Source organism: Chelonia mydas, chromosome 15 (genome assembly GCF_015237465.2).
Source record: "Chelonia mydas isolate rCheMyd1 chromosome 15, rCheMyd1.pri.v2, whole genome shotgun sequence".
Lineage (NCBI taxonomy): Eukaryota > Metazoa > Chordata > Testudines > Cheloniidae > Chelonia > Chelonia mydas.
In genome coordinates this window covers 8,559,288-8,577,937 of record NC_057856.1, presented here as the reverse complement: position 1 = coordinate 8,577,937, position 18,650 = coordinate 8,559,288, and the positions used below count along the sequence as shown (strand labels likewise).

The 18,650-nt window shown below is 50.2% G+C and overlaps 1 protein-coding gene across 3 annotated transcripts in view; it reads left to right on the top strand.

The window, feature by feature from the left end:
* The window catches only part of TESC (tescalcin), a 31,266-nt gene extending 13,678 nt beyond the window's left edge, over positions 1-17,588 (top strand). For 2 of the 3 annotated variants that reach the window (XM_037878831.2, XM_037878830.2), the window contains 7 exons: positions 6,843-6,912; positions 13,874-13,954; positions 14,724-14,863; positions 15,066-15,127; positions 15,224-15,331; positions 16,392-16,439; positions 16,799-17,251. In XM_037878831.2, the coding sequence (XP_037734759.1) occupies positions 6,843-6,912; positions 13,874-13,954; positions 14,724-14,863; positions 15,066-15,127; positions 15,224-15,331; positions 16,392-16,439; positions 16,799-16,903 (614 nt within the window). In that variant the 3' untranslated portion in view covers positions 16,904-17,251. The other variant, XM_007071905.4, reaches the window with a different exon arrangement.
* The last annotated feature ends 1,062 nt before the right edge of the window (positions 17,589-18,650 follow it).

Sequence of the window (18,650 nt, the reverse complement as noted above, 5' to 3'; positions counted from 1 at the left end):
GACTCAAACAGCACAGAGACCAGCAGCCTGGAAAAGAGCCCAATGAATCCAGTGCCTTTCTCTATAGCCTGGAAGCCTGCACGTGGGCAAGGGCCTGGGACATCAGAGGCTAACGTTATTTCCAAGGGATATGAGCGGGAAGTGTTGACCCTGCGCGTCTCTCCTGGGGCGTTCTTTCCCTTGTGCAGGTGTTGCTGCTTTATGGAAAAGGACTGAGATTCTTTTGAACACAATGTCCGATCGCAACTGATTACTTGCCTGTTCGAGAGGAGAGCTGTGCCCAGCCTGGTGCTGCCAGGTGTGGCATGGGAGGAAGACCTGGCTTTGAGAGAGACCCCCCCCCTTTTGTTTTGTACCATGGGCAGGTGAATCACCTGGAAGGGAGAGGTGAGCCCATGCTGCAGCACTCAGAGCTCCTCCCCCCTCCACAGAGCAGTGCAAGCTCTTCACTAGCATGGACCATGGCTACCTGATGATCCCTAGTGGTCCCTAGTACACTATAGGAGCACGCCATCTGTGCCCTCCATCTGTGAATCTCAAATTGCTCCATAACCCTCTGAGCGGGGGGTTACCTCCATTTTACATACGTGGAAAGCTACATTACAGAGAAGTGGTGACTTGCCCAAATTCACTGACACAACTGGGACTAGAACCCAGGAGTGCCATTTCCAAGTCCTCCATGCTAATCATAGACTTGCTCTGAACACTCTGATGGCTGGGGAGGAAGAGGTACCATTTTGCTGCCAAATGGGATTTTTGTTACTGCTTGTGCGTTCCCTGAGGTTTATAAGACTTTGATTTAAAACCAAGTTCCAGATGTGCACGACTTCCTTGGCCCCATTGTTTCCATGGCAATGGTGATGTCATCCAGTGGCAATGTGAAAGGTCAACAGCTGACCGCTATGATTTGAAAGCAATGTGTAGAAAAAGTTTCCGTTTATGTGAAAACCATGAACAGAAGTAAAACAGCAAAGCATAACCACTGGAGGATTTTAAAAGCACTACATGGCTATAGTGGAGACGTAAGAGTAATAGGTTGAGTCCCATTTTAAGCGACTAGAGAGTCAAAATACAGCAGGATCCTGAGCATCCAAACAGCTTGGCCAACCCCAACAAATTTGTTTGGCTAATCGGGAGCCAGTGACAAGGGCAAGGAGACACGTTAGCAGTTACAGGGGGGTTCAGAAGCTGACAGTCTGGGCGTGTAAGAACTTTTATTGTAATAGTAGTTTTTTAAACAAAGGTCCTTCCCCATTGCATGAGAGATTGAACCACTCACACATGGGACTTTGCCAGACTTCATTGCAGGCAGACTGGAAAAGCCAGGTGCAACTGTTCCTGGTGAAAGTGAAAAGCATTAGCTGATGGAATTTACATCTCCGTGTGTGAGCGCGAGAAAAGGGAAGTCTTGAGACACTTGGGATGGAAAAGAAATGCCGTGCACTGGATTTCTGTGCCCACCTGGTATTGACTCACTCATGAAGCCTTAAGCAGTCAGAGAACAGGAGCTGGATGGCTGTGCTCACCTGGATGTGGGTTCTGAGTGTAGCCTGGGTGAGAGGCAAAGCCTAGCTCTGATGTCTATACCCAGCTGGAATTGATGTTTGACCACAGCCTCTCAGAGGAGAACCTGAATGCTCCCTGAAGTGGACTTTAGGCTTCTTGCTCAGACATGTTTTTCCGAAAGATGAGATTTGCTGCATTGTTGACGCTTGACTGAGCTTTAAACTGTGGCTAGTGGCCATCCCATTCTTAGCCTCATGCCTTTCATCATGTTACGAGACATCGGATCCTTTTCAGGTCAGCCATTGGGATGATGTGGATCTGATCTAGCCATGGCTAGTCTTAGGTGTGTGATCGTGGCATCCTTCCACAGCTGGAAAGAGTGAAATTGTCCCATCCCCAACAGCAGGCTGTTGCTGCAGCAGATGTAAGGGTAGCTACTGTGAGTCACTGAGAGAAGTATCAGCCTTCCAAGGGGAGCAGTGGGGGCAACAAACCTAATTGGCTTCAAGACTGAGCTTGGTAAGTTTATGGAGAGGATGGTACGCTGGGACTGCCTACAATGGCATGTAGCCGATCTGCAACTGCCAGCAGCAAATATCTCCAATGGCCGGCGATGGGCCACTAGAAGGGGAAGGGCTCCGAGTCACTACAGAGAATTCTTTCCCTGGTGTCCGGCTGGTGGTTCTTGCCCACCTGCTCAGGGTGGAAATGATCACCATATTTGGGGGTCGAGAAGGAATTTTCCCCCAGGTCAGATTGGCAGAGCCCCTGGGAGAGTTTCACCTTCCTCTGCAACATGGGCCATGGATCACTTGTAGGTTCAAACTAGTGTAAATGGTGGATTCTCTGTAACTTGGAGTCTTTAAATCGTGGTTTGAGGACTTCAGTAACTCAGCCAGAGGTTATGGGCCTACTACAGGAGTGGGTGGGGGAGGTTCTGTGGCCTGTGATGTGCAGGAGGTCAGACTAGATGATCATGATGTGCCCATCTGACCTTAAAGTCTATGAGCCTAATTGCACCAAGTTACAAAACAGTTCAGCAATAGGCACAGGGAGAGACAGAAGCTGCAGCAAACAGCATGGAGAGCTTCCCACGACCTGTAAAATATTTAGGCCAGCGAACTGGGGAGGTTTCCCTTTCAAGGCTGTAAAACAACAACAAAAATGGAGCAAAGCCAGTTACTTAAAAGTTAGAAAAATATCAGTACAGATCTGTTACCTTCTGGCAACTGTCGTTAAAATCATAGATCTGCCAATGATTTTTTAATGTGCTTGTGAATTACCTGCCCTGCTGCGAAAGGCCCATTAGTGGAAGCTTGTATTCCATCATATCCCATGTGATTCGATATGCCATGTCTCCCATCGCTGGGCCTGGGTCAGAGAGAATGTGATGCTCAGCGGGCACATGGACATGAGTTAATATCTTGCACAAACAAAGCCAAAGGCTGCTTTTCCCACTGCTGATAATTACTATAGTCAATATTTATGCAAGTCTGAAAAGTACCAGCCCGTGACTGATTTGAGTCCTGTAAGTATGAACATGAGTTTCTGGCAAGCTTCCACCAAGAGATTAAGGAGTCAACAAATCAGTGACTGGTCTTGCCACAGCTTATTGCAGGTTGATATTAGGCCTAGTTCCTCTTGCAGTGGGAGGGGAGCCATGCCTAGAGCTTAGAGCATTGGAGTGGGAGGCTGAAGTCTGTCCCGGGCTCTGTCAGACTTGCAGTGTGATGTTGTGCAAGTCGCCATCCAGCTCTTGTCTCAGCTTCCCCATCGATAAAGCGGGGACAATTCCCACGTCCTGTGTGGTGTGCAAGGCTTAATCAGTGCTCGTAAATCTCCTTGAGGTTCACAGATGAATGGTTCTGTGTGCCAATGACTGGAATGGCGTTCACTCCCGGGCGCTGAGTTTCTGAGGAAGATAGTATCGTTACTCGTAAGCTCTCTATAGTTAGGGGTAAACATCAGAGTTGCTGTTCTCCCTGCATGAGCTGCCCCCAGCCAGCACCCGTGCACAGCCAGTGCGGTTACAGCGTGTACCCATAAGTGTTAACTCATGGGACAACTGAATTATTGCACCCAAATAGTCTTCATATGCCGCGACACCGTCTTTCTCCACCATGGGGACACAAACTTTGCCACACTGCAGCAGAGCAGTGGTCTGTCTAGCTTGGTACCATCTATTAGCCAGTGGCAGATACTTCAGAATGTATAATATGCCACGACAATGCCCATTATTATTCCAGGGGTAGGGGAGGAGGGGGGAATTGAGCCCAGCTGGTGATCACCATCATGATTTGAAGCAGGAGAATCGGTGGCTCTTAATTTTATCCAAGGTAGCATAATTACAACTTCTAGGCTGATGGAGTGTCTAGGTCAGACGTGGGCAAACTAGAGCCCTCCTGTCCTGAGCTCCTGGCCTGGGAGGCTACCCCCGGCCCCTCCCCCACTGTCCCCCCCTCCCAGTTGCAGAGCCACGGCCTGACCTGGTGCTCTGGGCGGCACGGCTGTAGCACCGCCAGCCACCGGTGCTCCAGGCAGCGCGGTAAGGGGGCAGGGGCCAGTGGGGGCTGGATAGAGGGCAGGGGAGTTCGGGGTGGTGGTCAGGGGGCGGGGGCATGGATTGGGGTGGGGGCAGTCAGAGGGCAGGGAACAGGGGGGTTGAATGGGGGCAGGGGTCCCAGGGGGGCAGTGAGGAAGGAGAGCGGGGGTTGGATGGGGCAACAGCGGGCAGTCAGGGGCAGGGGTTCCAGAGGCGGTCAGGGGACAGGGAGAAGGGGTGGCTGGATGGGACAGGGGTCCAGGGGGAGCCGTCAGGGGGCGAGAAGTGGTGGGGTGGGGTGGGGGGTCAGATAGAAGGGGGGGCTGGGCCATGCCTGGCTGTTTGGGGAGACACAGCCTCCCCTAACCAGCCCTCCATACAGTTTTGGAAACCCAATGTGGCCCTCAGACCAAAAAGTTTGCCCACCCCGGTCTAGGCAAAGATTTTCAAAAGTGACCAGTCTCTCTGGATACCTCCATGTTTGGGGGCCACATTACAGTGCAGGGGCCTGATTTCCAGACAAGGGAGCTGCTCAGTGCTTTCTGAAGATCAGGTCCATGTCTCAAATTGGCATCCAAAATTTATAGTTACTTCTGAAAATCTTAGTCCAAAAATTTTCCCTTTTCTCTCTCAAATATATTGCTTTTGAATTTCAGAGTCCCCTCCTAGTCTTGAAGTAAACAGGAAGGCCTGATTGGCTGCCTTTATTTATTTTTTAATGTTTTATTTTTAATCAGCAACAGTGCACTTATGTCAATGACCCCTCTTAGGGGTAATTCCCCAAATATAAGCTACATGACTGGGGGGAGGGAGGAAGAGACAACTCTGTATCACTTAGAGACCAGATTCTCACCTCAGCACTTTGTGTCTCAACTGTATTGTCTGGGGCTAAAATCTTACTGCAAGCTAACTTTAGCTTTTGCTAATGGGCCACCAGAGCATTAAGAGTTTGCTTGAGTGGCTCAGATTGCAGGATCAGGACCGTACATTATAAATTCCCTGGGGGCAGGGACCATCTCATACTGTGGGTAGCTTCCAATAAATAATAATTCTACACCTACAATTCTACATGCTACAATGCAGCTATAAAAGTGGCAAAGAGTCCTGTGGCACCTTATAGACGAACAGATGTATTGGAGCATGAGCTTTCGTGGGTGAATACCCACTTTGTCAGATGCATCTGGACTCTTTGCCGCTTTTACACATCCAGACTAACACGGCTACCCCTCTGAAGCAACGCAGCCCTAGCGGATGTGGTATAGCCAGCATTGTTCTGGGCCTCATGTAGTACTTCACATGTTCAAAGCAGTTTACAAACACTAAACACTAAACAGTCAGTCCCCACAGACCCTTCTGAGATAAGCAGGTAATGATACTTACCTGATTTATGGATGGGGAAACAGAGCTGCAGAGAGGTTAAGTGACATGCATAAGGCCACAGAGGGAGCCAGTGGCAGTGCTGGAAATAGAAGCTAGGTCTCCTGAAACCAGTCCTGCATTCTAACCACAAGTCCATGCTGCCGTATCCACCAACACCATTTGATATCTTTGCCATGCATCCCCTCTGCTGCTTTCCAAATAAAGTAGCCCTAATGGGTCAGATTTTTTCAAGGAAGTCACTGGAGCTGTAACAGAGCTGAATTATTTAGCCGAGCCCAATGTCCCCTCTTAAGGAAGCTCCTCATCCCCACTACTGTGTTGCACCAACATGCAACTTTCCGAAGAGCTGCTTGGACCTTTGACCCTTGTCTGGAAGCGCTGAAACGGCACGGCTGCAGCTCCGCTACTCTAGCACTGTAATGTAGACGCCTGCTACAGGGGGAAGGGGCTTTTCTGCTGCAGTAGTAAATCCGCCCCGTTGAGAGGTGGGCACTAGCTGGCCAGAAGAATTCGTCCGTCGCCCCTGCAGTGTCCATGTCAGGGCTTAGTTTGGTTTAAATGCGTCTCTCAGTGATGCAGCAGGGTCAGCCTAAGTGTCTGGTGTAGACCAGGCCTAAGTGTATCTATGTCCATTATTTGCCAGCTATTACCGCCCCCACCTCGTCTCTCTAATATCCTGGGACTGAGCACTGCCTACGCCAGGCACCATGAAGCCCCAATGCACAAAGACATTTTCACTTTCCCTGGTGGGGACACACTAGCTGTGCTGTCCCCTGGAGTAAGATTTCCCTTGACCAGGCTTTCTACTGGGCTGATCGTTGGCGAGTCCCCAGACACAAACCCCTGGTTAACACCCTTTCCTGCAGCCACAGCACCGTGCCACAGACTGCCCGCTTCTCTGCAGGGATGTGCTGCAAACGATGCCACAGAAATGTCCCCTGTGGGGAGTGCATGCAGCAGAGAGGCGCAGGGAAGGAATGGGGCCTCTGCTCATCGAGACAAGACGCTTGGTTAGGAGCCAAGGGGAGAGAGAACCCCACTTAACACGTTTGTTTACTAAGGGCCACCTGCCTTTTACCAGGGAGTAAACATATACTGACCTTCGCACAGTGCTCCAGGTGTGTGACGTGATGGAGACTTTCCGGGGCAGCCAGGCGTACCCTCTCCAGACGGAGCTTTCTCTGAAGGCCAAAAATATGGTGCTTGTCAGAAGTCCTGGGAATGTTTAGCAGGGATGGATGGGCAGTAGCCACAGGAGGAATGAGACCCTTTTTCAGTCCCCGTGATCCTCTTCCAGTGCATTGCTGCTTCCCCGAGGGAAGGTCTGGCAGAGCGTGGGGGCCCTATGCGGAGACCTCATCTGCTGTGGCAGGAGAGGTTAGTGACAAATGATCTTTCTCTTCTCTCTTCCCAGTCACTTTGGAACAAATTGAGCACCTTCACCGGAGATTCAGGCAGATAAGCGGGGACCAGCCAACCATCCGGTAGGGTGCTTTTATTTCTGTATCCTTTGTTTATTGCCCTGGCTGGGTTGTTGTTTATAAACTCATTCCTTTACCGTGCACGTGTGCTCTTGCTCTGTCTCCGTCTGGGATTACAGAGCCCTGTGGAGCACTACCTGGATTATATCAATACCATGCATTACAGGTGATTGGTTCTTGAAACTGCCCAGAGCGGGAGAAAGTGAGCGTAATCTGTTATGCCAGGAAGAGACCATCTCTGACTCCGAAGGGAATGGTTACCACAGCATAGTGCCAGGGGTGGCTAGGCTGCTGGAAGGGGCATCCCCTTTCTTGGAATTAGAGTTTCAAACAAAGGTCCTGACCTTTTTCTGGTCACTAAGGATCCCATGGCATTTTTCACAAGTCGGTGGTTGAATCCCAATCTGGAGAGTTACCTAAAATCTGCTTGTAGTTTCAGCTGCCAATGGTTCCTTTGTCTTTACTTTCTTTCCTAGACTGCTGTGTATTGTCGTTATATGATGTTAAACATCAGCCCTGTTTCCAGAGGTGGCTGCATTCCTCAGCTCAGCTGCCAAAGTACTAGAACTGGTTACAAAAAATTATGTTGAAACCAGGGCTGTCAAGCGATTAAAAAAATTAGTCACAATTAATCACACAATTAAAAAAATTTATTGTGATTATTCACACAGTTAAGCATGCTGTTAAACAATAATAACATACCATTAATTTAAATATTTTTGGATGTTTCCTGCATTTTCAAATATTTTGATTTTGATTGCAACACTGAATACAAAGTGCAGAGTGCTCATTTTATATTTATTTTTAAAATATTTGCATTGTAAAAAAAGAAATATTATTTTTCAGTTCACCCGATACAAGTACTGGAGTGCAATCTCTTTATCATGAAAGTGCAACTTACAAATGTAGATTTTTTTTGGTTACATAACTGCACTCAAAAACAAAACAATGTAAAAATTTAGACCCTGCAAGTCCACTCAGTCCTACTTCTTGTTCAGCCAATCGCTCAGACAAACAAGTTTGTTTACATTTGCAGAAGATAATGCTGCCCGCTTCTTGTTTACAATGTCACTTGAAAGTGAGAACAGGCGTTTGCATGGCACTGTTGTAGCCGGCATTGCAAGATATTTACATGCCAGACGTGCGAAAGATTCATATGTCCCTTCATGCTTCAACCACCATTCCAGAGGACTTGTTTCTCTTAGTGGTTGGCTGAACAAGCAGTAGGACTGAGTGGACTTGTAGGCTGTAAAGTTTTACATTGTTATGTTTTTGAGTATAGTTATGTAACCAAAAAAAAAAAATCTAAATTTGGAAGTTGCACTTTCATGATAAAGAGATTGCACTCCAGTACTTGTATCGGGTGAACTGAAAAATAATATTTCTTTTGTTTATCATTTTTACAGTGCAAATATTTGTAATAAAAAATAATAAAGTGAGCACTGTACACTTTGTGTTCTGTGTTGTAATTGAAATTGATATATTCAAAACAGGTAGAAAAACATCCAAAAATATTAAATACATTTCAATTGGTATTCTGTTGTTTAAGAGTGTGATTAAAACTGTGATTAATCGTGATTAATTTTTTTGAGTTAATCACGAGTTAACTGCAATTAATCAACAGCCCTAGTTTCCCCAGCACAAAATAACTTTTTGTCTAAAATTCATATTTAAAAAACCCTGGAAAGTAAAATGTTCAATTTTACAAAACCAATTTTTTTTTTTACCGAAAGTCCCCATGGTTTTGGAAAACGTTTTTGTTTGTTTGTTTTTTGAGTAGCAAGATGTTCTTGTTTTTCAGTTTTGTTTTTCATCAAAAAAGTGAAATATGTTGATAGGAAATTTTGAACAAAAACGATGGGTTTGTGTGCACGTGCTTTGGGATCAGAAACCGCTGTCTGAATGTTGTGTGGGGTTCTTTGAGGCTGGCTGGTAGACATTGGAGCCAAATTCTAAAAACACAGAGTTACGACGACACTCCTTCCTCGCATGTGCCCTGTGGCAGTACAAGGAATGTCAAAGCAGTGAGTATCAGAGAGGGCAGAAAAAGAACCAGGGGAGGGGACCATGAGAAATCTGGTCTCCATTTCCTGTTGTTGTAACAGGTTCTCTGACTCCCGTAAGTGACCTTACCCAATGGGGATATTTCGTGCTCATAAATTTCCCGTTCCTGTTGTTAATAAGATTTGACTCTAGCAGGCAATGTGGGTTTTTCTGAGGAAGCTTGTTTTACACGCATCCAGATGTTTATCTCTGAGCACAGCCACTTATCAAACAAAATGCAAAATGCCGCAAGAAGGCGGAAGAGACTAAGTCACAGTACGGAGAAAAGATGTAGTGGCATAAAAGGAACTGGCCTCACTCTGTTAAGCCTGAAAGGACCCCATTCTTCCTGGCTCACTGTAATTGCTCCTGTTCATGCAGGGCCAGAACCTGGTGAGGAGAGGAGGCTTAGATCAATCGACGGCTGCCTGGCAATTCTTGGCCATTCATTACTGTTTCAGGCACCAGAACCCTGAGATTATTTTGTAAGTGAAGCAGCACAGAGGAACTCCTGGTGCCCCCGAGAACGTGGCCTGCCGAATATGGGTGGGGATTTGTATGGGCAATCAGCTTTCACTAGCATTTGAGGCTGCAGAATGCCAGAGGGGAGACCCTACAAAGGAAGAGGCATATTCCCCTGCATGGCTGAAAGGAGATGAGAAGTCGCTTCTGTAAATGATGTGTGGGAGGAAGGGAGTGATGGTGCCTCCAGAAATACTTCCCAGGTGGGGAGGGGGGGAGAAAAAGGAAGCATGGAGTCTGCAGAGAGGCCCTCCACTACCTCCAGCCAGACACATGGCCTGCTTCCCCGCTGTGTCCCAGCGTGGGGCACCACCTGCACCTGTGGGAAGTGGGTATTAATTGCTATCACCAGGGCAACAGAGAGGAGGGTTCTGATATCCTGCTTGTCTAGCTCCCACCCGCCTTGCCCAGATGCAAATGACTCCAGAGGATGCAAGGCAGTGAGAGGATCAGGCCCTTGAGATGGGAACGATCTTGGAGCCCTGCCCCAAAGCTCTACGTGTCCGAGCTCTAGAATGGCTGAGGGCTTCGCGAGCAGCCCCATTCCCTGCCCTGGCCACTAGCGACATTTCTGAAATTGATGGTACAAGATGGGGAACACCGGCCAGTGTGGTGGGGCGGGGTGGCCGTAGGCCCAGGGATATCGGTGGGGAATTGGAAGCTACCAGCTAGGAACGGGGATGTTTACTCCTGCCACTTTGGTGAGGGTGAAGGTGGAGGGAGGATTCAATGCTACGTGTTATCCAGGGCATGGGGGAAAAACCCCACTGTCCCCCATAGCTACAGAACTGCAACCTACACCTGAGCGTCCCAGGGCTCTCTGGTTGAAGTCCTCCAGTCCCTTGTTGGTTGAATGGAGTTCCCAGCCAAGTCCAGTACCTGAAACTCATCACGTGTCCCAGCTGGATTCCCCACCGCAGTCTGAGCCCTTCCAGCTAGCCATGCTGGGCTCGCCAGGAGCCCCCCTGGCAGCAGGGCCAGCAGGACTCATGCTGTGTCCCTCCAGGGGGGATTGGCCACGCTCAGTAAAGCTGCTCATTCCACAGTGAGTTTCTCTCAGTAACCAGCACGTCGCTCTCCCCCTGGCCCTGCCATGAGTCGGCCCCGCCTGCCCCGAGCGGAGCGGCAGGATGACCTCTCTGTCGCAGCACAGTCACCGCTGTGTGGTGGAAGCTGTCTGTCCGGCAGGTGCCAGGGCAGACGACAGGGACGCACAGGAACCTGCTTTGCATAATCTGTCTGTCACTCTTCTCCTCCCCCCGGCCTTCAAGAGAGAGGAAACAAACCGCAGCTGTCACAGTGACTGACAAAGGAAACCTGCCCCCCCTCCAGCACAATGCAAATGTCTGCGTGTCCATTGGCGCCTTGGCAGTAACCCCTGCTTTGTCCTGGGGAGCATGCAACGGGCTCATTAAAACCGGTGTCACTGCAGCCGAGCATGGGCTATGGGTTGCTAGGGGCTGACACGGAGGTGACACCCATTCCTTACTGAGAGGCCCAGCACTGCCCTTGCTGTGGCTGGCCAGATGATTCCTTCTGCGGGGAGTGGGGAGGGGAGTTTGTTGGTGCAGCCTGTCCCCCTGGAGCAGCAGGTGGCTCAGCGTCTTCCCACTGCCAATGCCCTGCATGGCTCTTCTCCCTGCAGTCTCCCTCCATTGCCCAGCTTAGGAGCCCCCCAGACAAGCACTGAGAAGCGGCAAGAAGCTGGGTTAGTGATCAGAGCGGGATGTCGCACTACCCGGGTGAGCTGCCCCTCTGGCCCCTCGGCGTCTTGTCGAGTGCAGCCCCACCCGGGTCTCAAGCCATGAGCCAACATCTGGCCCCGGGTGGGATAATGTGACTCTCCCGCTCTATATGGGCCCTGGGTTGCAGTCCCCTGCTGCCAAGTGTGAGGCCCAGACCCCGCAGTCCTGTTCCCTCTGGGCAGTGACAAACTGCCTCCTTAGAGCCAAGTATCCTTTATTCAGAACACCAGGGTGTCCGAGAGAACCTATCCCACAAACCGATGCTATGCTGCCCAGCCAACTGGGTGTCTAATAAATTTGATAGTCTCTAAGGTGCCACAAGTCCTCCTTTTCTTTTTATGGATACAGACTAACACGGCTGCTACTCTGAAACCTAGCTCCCTAGAGACTCTTCCTCAGAGCATCTCCCTTACACCTCCCTGGAGAGCCTCTGGCAACTGATGATCTTCCCTCTCCCCCTCACCCGAACTTCTCCAAGGGCTTTTCACTGTGCAGTGACGTTTTGATCTCCAGGCCCCCAGCCTGGCCAAGCAGCTGTGTCACTTGGGCCTGGAGCCTGACGCTAGACCACTCTTCTGTAACTGCCCTTCCAGGGGTATTCTGAGCTGGGAGCCATTGGCTCCCCTCGCTGCACAGCGCCATTGAATTTAAGCGTTGTAGGCCTAGAACAACCATTCCACCACCCACCAGTACAACACAGAACAACACAGTCTACAGGAGACTCTAGTAACCTACTATACAAGAACTCGCCCTCGCGGCCCGGACCACATACAGTGTCCAATTCAGTCTCCATTTCTGTCACGTGGGAGACCTGACCCCCAGCCCCCCGCTTGCACCCAGCGTCTTGCCACTTATTCGTTCCTTTCTTGAGACAGTTTGTGCTGGCAGGTTTGCACCTGCCTCGCCAGCCCCAGCTGGGGTTTGCACCCTCGTTTTCCTTTAGTAGCAGTGACTGCCAAGAGGTGTCCAAGTGATTTAATTCAAGTCCTTCCTACTGAAGGCTCAGCTGCCGAAAACACGTTCCATGTCCGGCGCCGAATGGAAAGCTGGGAGGAGGTGGTAAATTTTGCAAAGCTACTTCCGTTCCCCCAGTAGCACGAAGAAAACATTTCGATTAAAGGTCTGTTTCTCAGGCAGATAGGGACTGATTCAGAGAGCTCCCTGTCTCCATAAATAGCCAACCCTCCCTCTGCCCCATCGCGCTGTGAGATTCTCAGAGCGTGCAGATCTCCAACCGTGTCGTAACAGTGAGCGCTTGTTACAGCGGGTAAGAAAATTGCAGATGTTATCGCTAGGGATGATGCGTGGGCCTGTTCACTCCTGTGGGGCACGCACATCTCTGCCCCAGTGCACCTGAGCCACCTCTGGGCCAGCCTTTGCTCCCTGAGCACGAAGCAGGGGGTGACACCTGCAGGAGAATGCAAAGCACGAAGGGAAGCAGCATTTCCCCGGAAAGGCTGTTACTCCCTGGTTCTCCCTGCCAATGGTGCATACTTGCAGATTCAGGAAGGAGGTGATGGAGTTGGCAGAATCACCCCCCACCAACTCAGAGCACTAAAAGTTATGAGTCAGGCCACGCAAAATCATGAGCTTAAGGAAAAAGTACATATTAGTTCTTTTAATTTGCTTTCTGGAATCGGTGCTTTTAGGGTTCAGGTTTTCAAGTTTTTTTCTGCAACGAGGGTTAGAATCTTTTTAAAAGCCTTTCTATATGATCACATGACTCCAGGAGTTGTGGCTTTATAAAAAAATTAGCAAGTAGCATGACCTAGCAATGCTGAGCTAGCCCTGCTTCCATAACGCGTAGTATTGATAGACACTCTTTGTATGGCCCGTGCTATTACCAGGGAGCGTAGTGCTAGAGAAGAGCCAAAACAAAAGCTGAGCGATTGGGAAAGCAGCCAAATGGAGAAAGCAACATAACGTGAGCCGCAACAGAACAAGAACTGCGAAATGCAGCATCAATGAAAGTAACACAGGAAGACACTATTTCCTCCCGTCCTTTCCTGAATGGACTACAAATAGACTGGCTATTAATGCCTCGTGGGGTGGAAGGATCTGCAGCTCTGCTAGGCGGGATGCTGCTCGGTGCTAAGCTCTTTCCGCTCGCACTGAGCTGAGTAATCTGAATGGTACGCGAGGATGTGTGGGCAATGCTTGGTATGCGCTGAGTAAATGTCCTGTTACCAGAAGGGTTAAAATAATAGATCCTCCAGCAGTGAGAGAACTTCTGAGATGGGAGCTTTTTAAATTTTTTTTAGTTGAAGGCACAGCTCAAAGCAGCTTCACAGGACGGGCAGGTTTGGCAGTCCCTGTTAGCATGCAGCTGTGCGTGACTGGTATGGGCCTCTTTCAGTTTTGGGGGTTGCATTGTCCCTGTGTGATGGTCTCCTACGTCTCTGTGCACTGCTGGTTAATCAATGTAATGAAGCCGGGCCCATGGCAGGGATGAATCTGATGAAGCTTTTGTGCTTTGGAAAGTGGAAAATGGCTAGCGTGTAGTAATCTGTGACCAAATGGTCTTGAGCTCGTCATGGGACAAGAGCCCCTTTTGTGCCCCAACCCCGGGTGTCTTAGAGCAGTAACTGAAGTCCGTGTTTTCCCTTCTGCTCAGCTTCATCCACCCTTTGTTGCTGTCTCTGTTTTCTTTACAGCAAGGAGAGTTTTGACAGGATCCCCGACCTGGAGTTCAATCCAATTAGGTCAAAAATTGTCCGTGCCTTTTTCGACAAGAGGTAAGACAAGCAGCCCTAGCAGCTAGCCGAGAGGTTTGATGTAACTGTGTGTGTATCCTCTTTCACTGAGTTTAAACTATAACAGGCCCTCAAGCAAAGCTGAGTGGCTTTTGTTCATTTGTAACCTCTGTCTCATTTCCTTCTCCTTGGTATCATTTCAATCTCGGGTTGCCAACTGGAGGGCAAAACCCTCAGCCAAACTAACTGGCGAGTGTTGTGTTCTGTCACTTTACGGGAGCAGCGAACTTGAGCAGGTTTTGCGAGTGCTGCAGTGAGGGGGGGCTGAGCACTGCAGGGGAGAGGCTTTTGGGGAGACGCGGGGCTGTTGGTGTCACCCTGTCAGGAGTATCCAGACTGGGGGAAGCCGGGGTGAGGTCACTGTGCTGTGAGCCGACTGCCAGTGCCAGGATGCCGAGCCAAAGCTGCACAGCGCAGAAGCACCCAGGGTTACTGGGCAGGCAGGGTACAGTTAAGCAAAGTGGGTAGGTCAGGTCTGACGAGTGGCTAACCCAGAGCGGTGAAGCACCCATGGGCCTCTGTGTCACACACATGTAATGTTAGACTGGGCAAAGCACTAGCAAACAGAGTGCAGGGAGCAATCCTACAGTGACCAGGGTGGCATGGCTGGAGAAGATCTAATCGGCTGCATCTCTCATCTCTGATTTGCGATGGGAACGACACGTGCTAGCTGAATGCTCACTGCCAGTAGCTTCGTCACCGTCCGGTCTGTCATTTCTCACCTTGTCTTCTTCATCTCGGGCCTCTGCAGGAACCTACGGCAGGCGCCGAATGGGTTAGCTGATGAGATCAACTTTGAGGACTTCCTGACCATCATGTCCTATTTCAGGCCTATTGAGATGAACATGGACGAAGAGCAGCTGGATCACTTCCGGAAGGAGAAACTAAAATGTGAGACTTCCCAAGAGTCCCCGGCCCAGGGCTCCCCAGTTTTCGAGGGTGGGCTGCACAGACACCCCACTCTTCCAGCTCTTTCACTATTTCCTTACATTTGCAGTAAGCCTCTGGGTTCTAGGGTGCATGATTATGATTTGGCCATCAGCCATTGGAGCCCATGACTGAGCCTGTCGCTCTCCTGTGCCTTGTTTCCTAGTTCTCTTTCACATGTACGATTCGGACAACGATGGGAAGATCACCCTGCTGGAATACAGAAAAGTAACGTATTGTTCTAGCCTTCCCCTCTCCCAAAACCTTTCCCAAAACCACTGCCACCCCTAACACCAGTCCGCCTTGCTTCCCGCTCCCCGCTAGGTGGTGGAAGAGCTGCTGTCTAGGAACCCCCACCTGGAGAAGGAGTCAGCGAGGTCAATTGCGGATGGTGCCATGATGGAGGCTGCCAGCATCTGTGTGGGACAAATGGTGGGACCCCTTTGGGTGGTATAATGATGTGTAGATATTGTGCCATGTGTCGCTGGATGCCAGGCCCTGCAGAGTAATCGGGTGCTGCTCCATGGGCGAGCCCGCTGTGCAGGACCCGTCTGGTCTGTCATGCACTCTGCTCCCATGCACTGTGCTGCTTTTGGGCTGAGCACTCCGGGGCCGTATGTGGTGCGCCACATGCCGCCGTCGCTACCCCCCCACCCCACCCCCCGCTGTCTGCCGGATCCCAATTGCAGCTGGTCACGTCAGCAAAATGGGTGCACACAAAATTCATCAGACAAACCCCACTGGGGTATAGACATGTCTCCACGTAGGCCCCATTCAGCTTGTGCTTACGTCCCATTGCAGCCTCACTGCCTTGAAGGCTGGAACTCTCAAGCCTTCTTTTGCTAAGAGGTCCAGAGGCCTGAACACCAAAGGAACAACAAATTATCCGTCCCCTTTCACTGTCCTAATGAGCTGGCATTTGGTGCCTGTTCCTTTGGCCTGCATCAAATGGGCAGCTGTTGCTGCGGACTGGGACTTGTTGCTGGGGCTGCGAAGCAGGGGACGGTGGCTGGCTTGGAGCATGGCGCTGCAGCAGCCGTCCGTATTAAGTTGCTTGTTTGCCGTGGCGTCCCTGGGCCAATGATTGTCTGATTGTCCCGGCAGCCTCAGTGCCCAGACAGCCAATTGTCTTGGGACAGAGCAGAACGCCGGCAATGGCTTCAGCTGTGTTCTTTTCCTCGAGCTCTGTTCGTCTTGGAGCCTCGCCTCACCTCACAAATAGAGCAGCCCATGCCAACAACAAACTGGTTGCACTTGGGGGTTTTTTTTTCCCGGTCTTATCTAATAATAATCCTTTGCACCCTAACACTGTGAGAGGTAGCTAGGTATTACCCGCGTTTTAGGGGTGTGGAAACGGAGGCATGAGGAGAGGAAGAGGCAGGTCTCCTGACTCCCAGACCCCTGCCCAGACAACCCTATCTCTTTCCAATCTTTTCAGTGCTATTAAAAGAGCTGGAGGGGAGTTAATTCTGTCTCTCTTCCCATACCCTAGGAGCCAGACCAGGTGTACGAGGGAATCACATTTGAAGACTTCCTTAAGGTTAGTGAAGACTTTTGTGTTGCTCAGACTAACTTAAACGGGGAGCTTTGTTGGGGTGGCAGGAGCTCTCGGGCTGAATTCAGCAGGAGAATTCATTCCCCAAACTGGTCTTGTGCAGTCGTTGCTGCCCAATCCGTTTCGGGGTTGCAGTGACGGGGAAGGTACCTGTGTGCAGCACCTCATCCTCTTGAGCTAATGTGCACCTCATCCTCTTGAGCTAATGTGCCAAGATGCTGGTTCCCATGCTGGGCTGGCTCCCAGGGCTATTGCAAAGGCTGGGGCCTCGTTTACCCACTGCCACCTGTCCTCCCTTTGTTAGTAGCAAAGCCACGACTGCCCCAGGCTTTTCTTCCCTCCAGAGCTGCCAGGAACGTGGTAACAGCTTCCAGGAGTGCGGCACTGGCAGTGGGCTGGGCAGGTTTCCCGTGCGCTGTCTCCTGCCAGCACGCTCAGTGTTGTTCTGAAGGGCTCACTTCTGAGAGGCGTTCGGTCTCCGAGGCCCCTTTGATCTTGACAGAGGCTGTCAGCTAGGGGTGCCAGATGGGACCGTGGTTTGTGATGTGGACCCTGGCCCCAGATGAATTGGACGGAGACACTGAACTTGCTTCACGCAGAGCTGCCAGGTGGTAGCAGCGTTCAGCCATTACCAGCGCTGGCACCATCCTTGGCCATTCAGCGTGGGTGTTCGACAGACCAGCTCAGGGTAGAAGGAATGAGAAGGGCTCCTGCCTCTTAGGAGCCCCCAGGCAAGTCCATTGCCGGGAAAAGACCAAGACCCTGACGTCCATCGCATTTAACCCTGCCTGTTCCAATTCCAGATGTGGCAGGGGATTGACATCAACACCAAGATGCACGTCCGCTTTCTAAACATGGAGCCTATTGCACATTGCCACTGACCTCTGCCAGTCCACAGAGCCACTGACCTGCAGGGAGAGGGGAGCGGAGCCTTGAGCAGAGGAGCCAGGCCAGCGATCTCCCATGGCAGGTCCATGCTTTGGGTACCAGATGTCTGTCGTTTTGCTACCGGTGTGTGTGATTAAATCCTATGAGGTCCCTGTGTTCCCACAGGAGCTGCGTTGTGCTGTGTAGAAATGTCTGGGGCTTAAATGCTGACTCCGTTGTATAATAAAGTAAGAGTTTTGTTTTTTACTCTCTGCCCAAGGAATGTTTTTCCCCCTTCAAGGTGACCTGAAACCTGGGAGTGCAGCTTCTCTAGAGCCTCCTGTTGCAGAGCGACAAGGTTAGCAACAAGGAGGTGATGCTCTTGGGGGGATAACAGGCAGCTGTTATCCTCAACTAGAAAGCAACTGCTGCTGTTTCCACGCACATTGCAAGTGCAATAAATCACTCTCTCCTGCCCTCTTGCAGCCAAGGATATGCTCAAGCATGCGGCTGGGGGGGCGGGGAGTGGTTTTTCCTCTGTTTGCAATTTTCACATTGGTCCTTTCGGGATCTTTGACAACAGCAGTCAAAAAAAACAGAACAAAAAACAAAGGGACCCAAGCTTAACGTAACAGGAAAATGAGTTAGATTGGACCTTTGTTACCCTTCAGATCTAATGTACAGATGGGCAGGACTCCCACGTTCAACTTATGACTCATATACCTCCCCACCCCACCCCAATACCCACACACCCACACACTGAATTTATCATGCCCCTCTGACTCACCTACCCTCTGCCCACTAACCAGTGGGCTTCTGGCATTCCCACCAGCTGAGCAGATTAAAGCAACCACTCCCCTCTCTTTGCATGGTAAGCACTTGGGGACAAGCAGGTTTCAGAGTAACAGCCGTGTTAGTCTGTATTCGTAAAAAGAAAAGGAGTACTTGTGGCACCTTAGAGACTAACCAGTTTATTTGAGCATGAGCTTTCGTGAGCTACAGCTCACTTCATCGGATGCATAGACAAAATATTTATATGGCATCCAGCCTAGTGGGTGGCTCATATCTTTGTTGGCATCTCTAGATGCTGCCGTAATACAAATGATAACCTCAATTTAAAAAACAAAATCACCTGCCCTAAAAAGTTTCCTTTTCTTCTCATCTGTATATTTCCATCTCTAAATGTGCACAGATGCAGATAGGCAATGGAACAGTGACATATTTAAAATCTTGCCAACCCCAGGTCCCAGAAATGGAAACTTTCTACCAGTGAAAGGGGTTAAGATCCAATATCCACTGAGATGTTCACTTATTTCTAGGCCTGGCAGA